General features: G+C 23.8%; 1 protein-coding gene across 1 annotated transcript in view; it reads right to left on the bottom strand.

Moving 5' to 3' along the window:
- Nucleotides 1-12,075, bottom strand: part of LOC100198050 (RING-type E3 ubiquitin-protein ligase PPIL2) — a 40,625-nt gene that overhangs the window by 12,650 nt on the left and 15,900 nt on the right. Inside the window, exons 7-21 of the mRNA XM_065807891.1 lie at nucleotides 11,953-12,044; nucleotides 9,990-10,079; nucleotides 9,723-9,798; nucleotides 9,517-9,623; nucleotides 6,818-6,871; nucleotides 6,655-6,730; nucleotides 6,516-6,572; nucleotides 6,135-6,193; nucleotides 6,004-6,064; nucleotides 5,860-5,888; nucleotides 5,670-5,702; nucleotides 2,872-2,935; nucleotides 2,455-2,509; nucleotides 1,427-1,483; nucleotides 1,252-1,321 (exon numbers count right to left, since the gene is read on the bottom strand). Of these exons, the coding sequence (XP_065663963.1) occupies nucleotides 1,252-1,321; nucleotides 1,427-1,483; nucleotides 2,455-2,509; nucleotides 2,872-2,935; nucleotides 5,670-5,702; nucleotides 5,860-5,888; nucleotides 6,004-6,064; nucleotides 6,135-6,193; nucleotides 6,516-6,572; nucleotides 6,655-6,730; nucleotides 6,818-6,871; nucleotides 9,517-9,623; nucleotides 9,723-9,798; nucleotides 9,990-10,079; nucleotides 11,953-12,044 (980 nt within the window). The remainder of the gene's footprint in view (nucleotides 1-1,251; nucleotides 1,322-1,426; nucleotides 1,484-2,454; nucleotides 2,510-2,871; nucleotides 2,936-5,669; nucleotides 5,703-5,859; nucleotides 5,889-6,003; nucleotides 6,065-6,134; nucleotides 6,194-6,515; nucleotides 6,573-6,654; nucleotides 6,731-6,817; nucleotides 6,872-9,516; nucleotides 9,624-9,722; nucleotides 9,799-9,989; nucleotides 10,080-11,952; nucleotides 12,045-12,075) is intronic.

The following is a 12,075-nucleotide window of genomic DNA, read 5'->3' as shown; positions in this document are numbered from 1 at the left end:
GAACATCTTAAAAAGATTTTTTAAAGGGGACAAGCCATAATATTTGATAACGGCTTAAATATTATTAACTTTCATGGTTTTCAATACCACCAAACAACAATTTTTAAGCAAAAAAAATTTTTAAACTAAATAATAGGCATATATATATATATATATATATATATATATATATATATATATATATATATATACATATATATATATATATATATATATATATATATATATATATATATATATATATATATATATATATATATATATATATATATATATATATATATATATATATATTAGGGTGGAGTGAATTTTAGTTTTTTTTACAATTTGTTTAGCCTGGGTGTGCAAAAGTTGTCTATTCATTTCAGAAATACTCTGGAAAAATATCAATGCTCTAGGAAATTATCTTGAGGTTCCTCAAGACCTTTAAAATTTTAATGGGTCCCTAATATTATGTAAAAAAAAGTTTTTCAAAAGTATGTCATGTTGGGTCTCAAAAGAAGCAAAATTTTATAAAAATTTCAAAAATAACAATTATTTTTTTAAAAAAATTGTTATTTTATAGTTTATTGCAGAAAAAATAACCTTTTAAACTAAAAATGAAAAAAGTTTATTTTTTTTAATTATAATTTCAAAAAATTTATATATATATATATATATATATTTATGTATATATGTATGTATATATGTATATATAATATATATATATATATATTTATATATATATATATGTATATATATAATATATATATATATATATATATTTATATATATATATATGTATATATATATATATATATATATATATATATATATATATATATATATATATATATATATATAAAGGCTACTGCTTTTAAATTTTAATATGTAAATGATTGATCCAATGCATACATTTATCATGAAGTTAATAGAAAACGATGTAATTTATTTACTATAATTGATCTGTTATAAAACCATAATAATAACAGTAATAAACTAAACTAAATAAATAAGGAAATAATAAGAATTTAATTAATTTAGTATTTATAACTTATTTTGGAAAAAATAAAACTTATTAAATTTTATATTTTTATAAACTTATTAACTATAACAAACTAATGGGTGATCTTTTTCATTACATTTGATAGATTCAGGTTTATTAAGAGTATCTAAGCCTCCAACAATTAATAATTTATTTAGGAAAAAATAAGAATAAAAAAAATATTAAGTAAATTTTTGATTTTTATGAACTTATCAACTAAAACAAACCAATGGGCGATCTTCTTCATTACATTTGATAGATTCAATTTTATTAAGAACATCTAAGCCTCCAACAACTCTATAAAGTATAAAAGAATGTGGTAAGATCATTACTTCAAAAACTATGTTAAGATTTTTAATAAATTTTAAGTGGTTTCCAAATAACAAAATCTTTCAAGCGTACCTTCCAAAAATGGTGTGCTTATTATCAAGATGTTGACAAGATCGAAATGTAATAAAACTAAAGTATAAAAATGAAAATTAATAAAAATAAAGAATAAAACTGAAAAATTTAAATAAAATGAACAAAAGTAATCACATAACAAAATCTAAATCCATAAATTTACTTATTCGTTAACATTATTCTTGGATAACTAATTAATAAAAACACACATATGTGTTGTACTCTAAAATATCCAAAAAACTATCTTTTGATGTTTTTTTAACAAATATTATGTTTAACTGATTAGAATTTACCAAGTACATCAAGAAGTTTTAAACTTAGTTAAAAATAAAAATGCTGATAGAGGCTTTTGCTGTGTTTGTGCAGCAAAAGGGGTAAACAAATTGTAATTGCAATCAGTGGCCATATAAAGCATGGTTAGGGGTAGAAAAAATATATAAATTAAGGACTTATAAACATTTTATGAGTTCCTAAATTTTAGTTTAATATTAGTTTCAATGTTTCATAGTAATAATTTTTTAATCAATATATAAGCAAAAGTAACTTAGGAATTTATTTTTTCGAATTCATTAACAAACAAGAGACTTAAGTAAATAAGTAAATGTTTTTAAACTGAGAAAATTTCTTTTTTTTTTACAACAAATTTATATGATAAAAATTTAAATATCTTATTATAAAAATTTAAATATCTAATTCTTGTAATACAATATTCTTAAATATGAAAAAAACATGTATACATATTTTAATTCTAATATATTAGAAATTTATACCCAACCTTGCAGTGTCTTTATACTAGTTATTATCAATTGTCTTTAAATCAATCTATAGTTTTTAGAGTGCTTTTTTTTAGTACATGACTATACTAGCATTCTTAAAATTCACAGTAATCTCATTCCTAATATTGTAAAGAAGATGACTACAACTTAATACACTAGTCAACAAAAAATTAAAAAAAACTAATATTTAAAAACTAATTCTAAAAACTTTGAATCTTAACCTTAACTAACAAATAAAATGTAACTACCCACAATTGTGAACCATTTGTATTTTTTCCAGAATTAGCCATACTCAGTACACCACGTCCTAATAAAAAATGTATTTTACTTCTTTTATTCTGAAGATAACAAACTTTTTTTGTAAATTAAAAAAAGTTATACTAAAAAAGAGTTATACTAAACAACATTAACATATAAAAAGAGACACAGAGATATAATTTATGTCTTTACATTTGACTCCACAAATGCAATGTTTTGTGGTGCCTCATGAAAGTTTCCATAAAAAAAGGGTGTGAAACTCAACAAACAATTGCTAAATGGAAATTGCTACAGGGTGATGTACAGACTTTAGTACAGACAAATTGTTTTACTACAAGTTGTAAATACAATCTAAAAATAAAAAATCATTAAAACATATGTATATCTAACAAAACATATGTATATATTTACCTGAGTGTGTCAAATTTGGTTTGAATTCATCTTTGAAAGGTTTACCCCATATCGATTCACCACCAATAAAAAAGAAATAATATACATACATAATAATATATATATATATATTTATATTTTTATGTATGTGTATATATATCTTAAGGGCTATTCTTGGAAAACTATTTGGGTAGCAATAACCTTTTCCGTGTATAGTTATTTTTCATGAAGAAAACAATGTATGCCTTAAAAAAAAAACACCCACTGTTTCTGAATTTTGGCAGCGCCCAAATACGGTTCACGCTGTTGAAAATGGTCTAGAATAGCCCCTGAATATATACATATATATTATTATTAAAAGTGTGTATATATATATATATATATATATATATATATATATATATATATATATATATATATATATATATATATATATATATATATATATATATATATATATATATATATATATATATATATATATATATATATATATGTACAGTATTGTGAAAAAGTTAAGAACCACAAAAAAAACAAATCATAATTTATTTTTATTTTTAAATTTTTTTTAACCGAATATATTTTTCTGGTAAAAAGAATAATAATAATAAATTTTAGAAAATAGACAAACAAAATAAAAAATAATAATAGTGATAAAAACTTTTAAACAAATATAGAAAATGTATTTAAAGTTTTATAGGTAATTTTTATTTTAAAAAAATTGTGAAAAAGTTAAGAACCACAGAATAAAAAAACGATAATTTTTACCACCTAATACCGCATAATTCTACCATGAATTTTTAAGCACTCATTTATACGATTTGGCATTGAGTCTATTAAATTCTCTAAAATATGTTTGGGAACATTTCCAAGTATTGCTGGTAAAATATTGCGCAACTCCTCAAGGCTCCTTGGTGCTTTCTTGGCAATCTCTTTATCAAGCCAACTCCAAAGATTTTCAATGCAATTTAGATCTGGACTATTTGGTGGCCAAGTTAAACGCTCAATATTTTTACTTTCGAACCATTCAGAGACAATTTTAGCCCTGTGACATGGTGCATTGTCTTGCTGAAAAATGAACGGAACGCTTTGCTCAAGTGCATCAATTGACGGTAACAAGTTGTTATTTAAAATATCAACATAATAAGTAGAGTTGAGTCGACCATCAAATAATTTAAACATACCGAGACCATAATATGTCATGCAGCACCATATTCCAACCGACCCGCTACCTTGTTTTGTTCTTTGAACGATACAATCGTGATTATATTTTTCTGAAGGCTGCCTGCGAATCATAATTCAGTTTTTTCGGTTATCAACCTCGATATTCATCTCATCACTGAACATTACTGTCCTCCATTTTTGTTTAGACCATTCTTTGACGCTTTAGCAAAATTCTTTTCGCTTTTTTATATGTCGTTTGGTAAGTCGCGGTTTTAGAACAGCTTTTTTCCATAACATATTGTTAGCTAATAGTTTCCTACGCACAAGTGATGCCGAGGCTTGACGTCCATTTGAAAGCTTCCATTCCCTTCTTAATTCATGCGACGGCATGGTTCGATTTTTCTTTGCCAACCTGATTAAAAGGCGATCATCATTGGGTGTCGTCAAAAGAATATTTTTAAAAAAGGGAAAAATAAATTTAAAAAGTTTCCGCCACATTTAGCACAAAAAATTCTTAGTGGTTCTTAACTTTTTCACAAAAAAAAATATAAAAAAAAATTAGCACATAATATTTAATCCTTATTTTTTATAGGTTTATTAACTAACTTTCAAAAAAAAAAATTTTTTCTTTTTTCTCATGCTATATTTAATATGTTTGAAAAAAAAAGACTATTTTATTATCTATAGAATAAAAATTAATTAAATTTATTAAAAAAAATTTTTTTTTTTTATTTAGTGGTTCTTAACTTTTTCACAATACTGTATATATACATACAAGTCTATAATACTTTTATATTTATCCCAAATGTCACCAGTAAAGAGAACATTATAATGTAAACATGTATGATTTATCAAATTAATGGCATTAAAGACATAAACAGAACAAAACTTTCTTAGCATACTTTACTTATTTAACTTAATTTTCAGCTAATTTTAAACTGAAAAATATCTCTAGAAATCATACCTAACAAAACTTTAGATCAGAATTTAAAACTTGAAAATGCAATAACAACAATCCAATCATCTTTGCGTTTTTTCTTTGTCAATTTTTTTTCCAAATCTATTATTCCAATCATTACACATGTTACAACTATTTTTAAGCTAAAGTACTATTTTCTTCACAACAATCTTTTGGTATGATTAATGATTTTCATTAATATCTTATACCGGTAAACTAGATATATAATGTTGGTAAAAATTAATATATTATATTGGTATCTGTATGCTAAAATTTTGAATTATATAGGTAAATGTTGATATATTATAAGACAAATCAACATATCTTAAACTACTCGGAGATTATTCAAAAAAACCTTGAGAATTGTGTATCTATGTCTTGAAAGTTCTATCATTGTTTTTGTAGCAAACACACTCTTGAATTGCTAATGTTACAAATGTGTTTACAAAATATTTTGAATAGAAAACTAAGTTAAAATTTATTAATGGAAAACCTTTGGAGATGGCAGAAAAATTAGGGATAGGTAAATAGCTGCAGATTGCTGAAAAATATATAAATCTTATTTGAATAAAAATTAAAAACAAGCATGAGATATAGGATAATAAGTGTTGAGAAAGATTATTTTTGTTTAAAAAAACATTTTAGAATGATCTTTAGCATTTTTTTCAAAGATCGTATTTAAAGTTAAATAAATACCTTTTCCTGTTCCTGTTGGGTCCCCGCCTTGAACCTAGAATTTTAAAAGAAAAACTTTACTTAAAAAAAAAAAAATCTAAACTTAAACATAAAAAAAATTATTTATCATTGAATTAAAAATTAAATGCCAAACAACTATATTTTAGTCAAGTAAAAACCAAAAATTTGAAAAAATAAATAAATAAACTTACCATGAAATGTTTAATTAAACGATGAAAAACTGTTAAAAAAAAAAGAAAAATTATTAAAAAAACTGGAAAATATTTATAAAAATATTTGTAATAAAAATATTTAAATGTTTATAATGTTCAGTATTAAACTAAGACACAACCCACTTGTATTGCTATAGTAACCATTATTGCAATGCGTGATAAAGTTCTCACATGTCTTTTGTACCTAAATTTTGGAAATTAAAATATAAGAAATAAGGCAATGACATCAAATAGGTAAAACAAGTAAGGCAAACCATTTCACAATGAAGTTCCAAATTGATATTCCCCAGATTTGTTGTCATTCGAACATAACCTATAAAAATTATAAAATTTACATTGGCAATAACATTTCTGTCAAATAATAATAATAAATAAGTTACTTCAGACAACTGTCTAAAATCAATAATTAATTTGATTAACTAGTTTAGATTTATGACTTTGTTGATGATATAATAATTATCTTGGTTCATCATCAACATAATCATTAGTTTAAACACATTTCTGAGGCAATGATTAGGTTAGTTAAGGCCACATGTTTAATCCAACTCATTCAGTTTATAACAAATACTTTTAAATTTACATAGAAACAAGTTGAAGTCAATACTAACAGGACTATCAATTAAAAAACCATATACCTTTTTTGCCCAACTTTTTAACTAGCTCATAGCGTACAACATCTTCATGCAGAGCAGCTGATTATTTAAAAGAAAGTTTTTTATAGATAAACAACTTTTTAATAGAATTTTTTTATTCTTTATTGAATAAGAAACAAACCTGCTTGTTGTGTATTGGAGCGATCTTGGGAAGTTGAAGTAAAAGATGCTGACATTGCTCCTGTTGAATAGTGAGCCTGATTAAGTAAACAGATAATGTAAAAAAAAAAAAGCATTTCAAAGTCAAAAACAATAGTTAAATGTTTATAAAAATATATGCTTACCAAATACTTTGGCTTTTTCAAATTTTCCTCTTGTTTATTAGACTTTAAGTAAGTCTAAAAAAGAGTTAATCCATTATTAAATACTTTTTTTAAATATATTTATAACTTTTTAATATATCTATTTTATCTTTAATATAGATAAAAAATAATGCACTTATCAGTATATGTAACTAAATGTATACAAAGATCTAGTTTAAAAAGAAAAAAGGAATAAAAAAAGAAAAGAGGGTTAAAAAAAAAAGAAAAGAGGAATAGAGCTTTATAACTTTAGAAAAAATTAACACCAAACAATCACATGTATTCATATTTGAAAATATCAATTAAGTTTGTGCTATTTTATAACATTGCCTTGTCTAACCTTATTTTATGTTAATATGCAATATTTTTAATTTTTTTTTTATCAATTTATTTGCTGTTTATTAAAATCACACCAAAAAAATTACAATAATACAAAACATGGCTGAAATACGGAGAAGAAAAGTTGTCTTAAAACCAAGACCTGTTACACATGTTAAATTGTTGTTATTGTAAAATTATGTATTTAAACTTTTAAAAATGTTACACATTTTTAAAAGTTTAAATACATAATAAATTATAAAATAGCAAATACAAATAAACTTTAGCAAAATACTTTAAAATAACTATGAAATTATAAACTCCAAAAAAATTGAGTTATATTTTATTATAAATAAATATAATATTTTGAGATATAATTAAAGTATTAAAAGTTTTATTTCTATATAAACAAATAAATTTTAGTAAAAAAAGTTTTTGATAATAATCTTAAATACTAATTATTTAGTTTAACCTTTTTGAATTGTTTCAAAAAAATGTTATTTGAAATTTAACATATTAAAGTTTGTGTTAAGTGAATGCTGCTTGATTCATAAAACTTTTTAAAGTACAAGTCTTGTTTTTAGTTCATAACTATTTGAGATGGATTTTTAATTTATAGTTATTTAAGATGGGATTTTCAATTTATAGTTATTTAAGATGGGATATGAGAATGACAAAATTATTCTCTGAAAATTTAGTAGTATATTTATGAGAAACATCAAGTAAGATTGAATTTGTTATTTTAAAAAACCTGTAACAAACCTTTTTAAAAAATTCGTATATGAGAACAGATACAATAAATACAGGAAAATGTCCCTTTTGAATTTTACAAAGAATTTGGATTCACCCAATGCGATATATTTTAATCACATTACCTCAAAATCATTAAACTACCTACTTATCATCCATACAGAAGAAACTTTTTAAAACATAAATGATACTGTTTTTTTTTTACAAAGCTAAAAATCTAATGGTTTTTTCACAAAGCACTACACAAGAGCAACTTAGTGCTTAACTGCCCAGAGAATGCCATATACAACATCTCCGCCTATACATAACTTCTCTGTCTAGATGGATGGAAGATAAGCAATTTGTGCAGTGGCTCACTAGTATGTACAAATCTGCCATTAAACAAGTTTCAAATAATTAGTTCAATCTTTGGTTTAATTAACTAATTATTTAATTATTATAAAATATAATAATAATTAACTAATTATTATAAATCTAATTATAGTTGACAAATTAAAAATTTAATTCACAGATACATAATATTGTGATACATGATTCGTAGATACATGTCACATATTACTTATGGGGTTGTGTTTATTTGCATCAAAAAAATGAACGCATGAAATTTTTTGTTATTTTATTATTAGTAGTACTATTATTATTACTATTAATTACTGACTTTTAAGTGTCATTTTTTAAATAAAGACACACTTCTGGATGATTTTAAAAGAAAATTTCATTCAACATTTTTTAATTATTCACTTCCCCAAGCCCGAGAAGGCCACTACAGTCGAGGAGGCTATTTTTGTGGTTACAACCCTTTCTCAACTCTCTAACTCTGAAACACGAACCTCAATGAACAAGGCCGCTGCGCAGAGAAAAAAGTTGAGCGTGATACTACCAGGATGTGGTGGAGATCAACTAAACACTCTTTAAGTCAGATTTAAAGTCAAAACTTTTTTAATGGTGTAAATTGCTGGAGACGAAATTTCTTTTCAGCATCACAAATAAAAAATATATATATGCTATTTCTGGTACAACTTTTTTAAACTGTAAAAAAGATTTTATTTAAGTTTTTAAATATGTATCTATTATTTTTGCTTTGAATAAACCGTATTTTACGCACTAAGTAAAAAATGCAACTATAAGAACAACGGTTATTAAAAACATTTGAAAAATATCTTTATCAAAATTTTTTAAAAGTGTTTAAAATAAGCATTTGAATAAACATTTTTTTTTTTGCTTTTTTTAATTATTATTGCATAATTACATAAAACATGGTGAAGAGCATTTTAAATGCGCAAGGTATTTTTTACTTTTTTTTGTTTACAACTCACCCTAAAAAATACAACCTAAAAAATTTTTAATAAAATATACAAACAACTAACAAAATTTTTCAAACATTTAATAACTTAATAAAGCTAAATTATTTTTTTGAAGCCATTTTAAAAATATGATAGTTGTATTTTGCAAAAGCCTAATTTTGCCCATGTAAACTGACTTAGACAGGCTTGAAGATGACCCCTCACCCGCCATTCCTGTAAAAGCCTATATATATTTGTGGTATAAATAATGCATTGCTATCAAGCACTTGTTCTATAATTCAAAAATTTTCAAAACTTTGTGAAGCTTACCTCTTTGGGCTCTTTGTATGTCTCCTCTAGCTCTTTTAATGTACTTTCAGTTTCTAGATTGGCCTTTCGAATTCTATACATCGGATCTTTTTTTGACACTTCCTCGTCTAGAAATGCATACTGAAAATTTTACCATCAATTTAAACAACTAAATATAATATTAAAATAAAAACTTTAGAAAAAAATCAAACAGTTAAAAAAAATACCATCGTCTATAACTTTCATATTGTGTTTAATATGATAAAAATTTGATATATTAAACTTCTCTAGTTTTGCTGGATCCTAAAATTATTCTTAATAATTTAAATACTTTCTAATAAACATTTTTAATAATAAATTTGAATAAAATCTTCTAAAAGTCATCCATTATTATTAGTCAACATTATTATTAATCCTATAAAAGAATCAATATCTTTCACACAAGACAATAGTATAAGATTGTTGAAAGACTAGATATGCAAATATTAATTTACCTGAATGGTGATGATGTCTTTTCTGGTAAAGGGCTCGCTTGTTAACAAGTCCTTGAAATTTTTTGTTTTTAGATTTAATTCTTCAACAGCCTACATTATAGAAAATATATAAAGCCAACAAATTAAAAAATTTAATTCTAAAAAATCCAAAGGTAAAAATTTTGTTTATTCAACTACTGTTAGAGATGATTTAAGTATAGCTGATAGAAACAGCATTGATTGAAGTTAAAGTGGTAGAAGCAAAAGCAATAGAAGGTGTCAGAGGGAAGAAGTAGAGATGGTAGAAGGTGTCAGAGGGAAGAAGTAGAGATGGTAGGTGTCAGAGGGAAGAAGTAGAGATGGTAGAAGGTGTCAGAGGGAAGAAGTAGAGATGGTAGGTGTCAGAGGGAAGAAGTAGAGATGGTAGAAGGTGTCAGAGGAAAGAAGTAGAGATGGTAGAAGGTGTCAGAGAAAAGAAGTGAAGATGGTAGGTGTCAGAAGTAATCAGTAATTTATTTCATTGGCTATAGTCAAAGAACCAATATAAAAAGCCTGATTATACTACTTCCGCAAAAATTCCCAAAAAAAAGTCGAGCACATTACAACTCTGAAAAGAATTACGGAAGATTTAAACAGGGCAATCAAAGTGCAAGTTGAGAAAAACAATAATGAAAATATTTTTTGTGAAGTCCATAATAACATATATTTCTAGTATATTTATCATTAGTATTCATATATTTTTTAATATATTTTCAACATGAATTTTCAAAAATGATACTATTTTTCATTTTTAACTAAATATCACTAAATAATACACTAAATACAACTACACTAATACACTAAATAATACACTAAATACAACTACACTAATACACTAAATAATACACTAAATACAACTACACTAATACACTAAATAATACACTAAATACAACTACACTAATACACTAAATAATACACTAAATACAACTACACTAATACACTAAATAATACACTAAATACAACTACACTAATACACTAAATAATACACTAAATACAACTACACTAATACAAAATCACTAAAAAAAAATTACTACTTTTTTTTGAATTCATAAACATAAAACAATTGACCATTCAAAAAGTTCATTATTTAGAAATAAATTGAAATTTTTATGATTAGTATTTGTTTCTGGTTGAGCAGAAAAAGTCATAAATCAGAACATGAAGAATATTTAACTATATTTACTATATATTTTACTATTATTACTAATTATTACTATTATTACTATATATTATTACTATATATTAGAATATAATTTACTATAGTTCTCGTTTTTAAATTATATAAATAACACTTTGACCTCTAATTGTCTCACTGACATCAAACTTTGTAGAAGCAATATTAATTGTTTTTGTTTCTTTGGTCTTTAAACAAATTAATCACATTTATATACTAAATAAACATTTAAAATAAACAAGTTATAGGTAAAAAATATGAGAAATATTTAAAATGAACAGCAATGTTGACTGTTTAAAAACAAATGTGATAACATCCATTTCCAGAGATTTTGGTATTTCTACATCTTTTCATTTGTCATTAAGAGCTCCAAATATCTCAGAACAATTTTCAACATTTATAAAAAATCTGCTAGAAGAATTGTGCATATAAAAAATCTGCTAGAAGAATTGTGTCAGTGTCTATGAAATTTTTCTACTAAAGAAATTATGTTTGTGTCTTTGAAACTTACATATTAAAAGAATTGAGTTGGAACTGTGAAATTTACCAAATAAAAGAATAAACTAAATAACCTTACTCAAACGCAATAAAATATGCAGCGGTTGCATATAAAGAAACAAAACTTTTTAACTCTTTACTGATAACTTTTAGTTGATATCAATAAAAAAATATGGTTGTTTTTTCTTAAAAACAATCATAATAACAACAATTAAAATAATGATGGTAAATAATTACAATAACAATATTATTATTATATATATTGTACTTTACCTCCATTGAAAATACATTTCCTGTGCTTTTTATGGCAACAATTGTTGAATTCTCATTAAAAACTTTATACATAACTGGACAATGATATTCTCCTAAATGATATTAAAAACTTTATATATAACT

Source organism: Hydra vulgaris, chromosome 10, assembly GCF_038396675.1.
Source record: "Hydra vulgaris chromosome 10, alternate assembly HydraT2T_AEP".
Classification (NCBI taxonomy): Eukaryota; Metazoa; Cnidaria; class Hydrozoa; order Anthoathecata; family Hydridae; genus Hydra; species Hydra vulgaris.
Note: the sequence above shows the minus strand (reverse complement) of the source record. Positions and strands in the feature narration are given on the sequence as shown.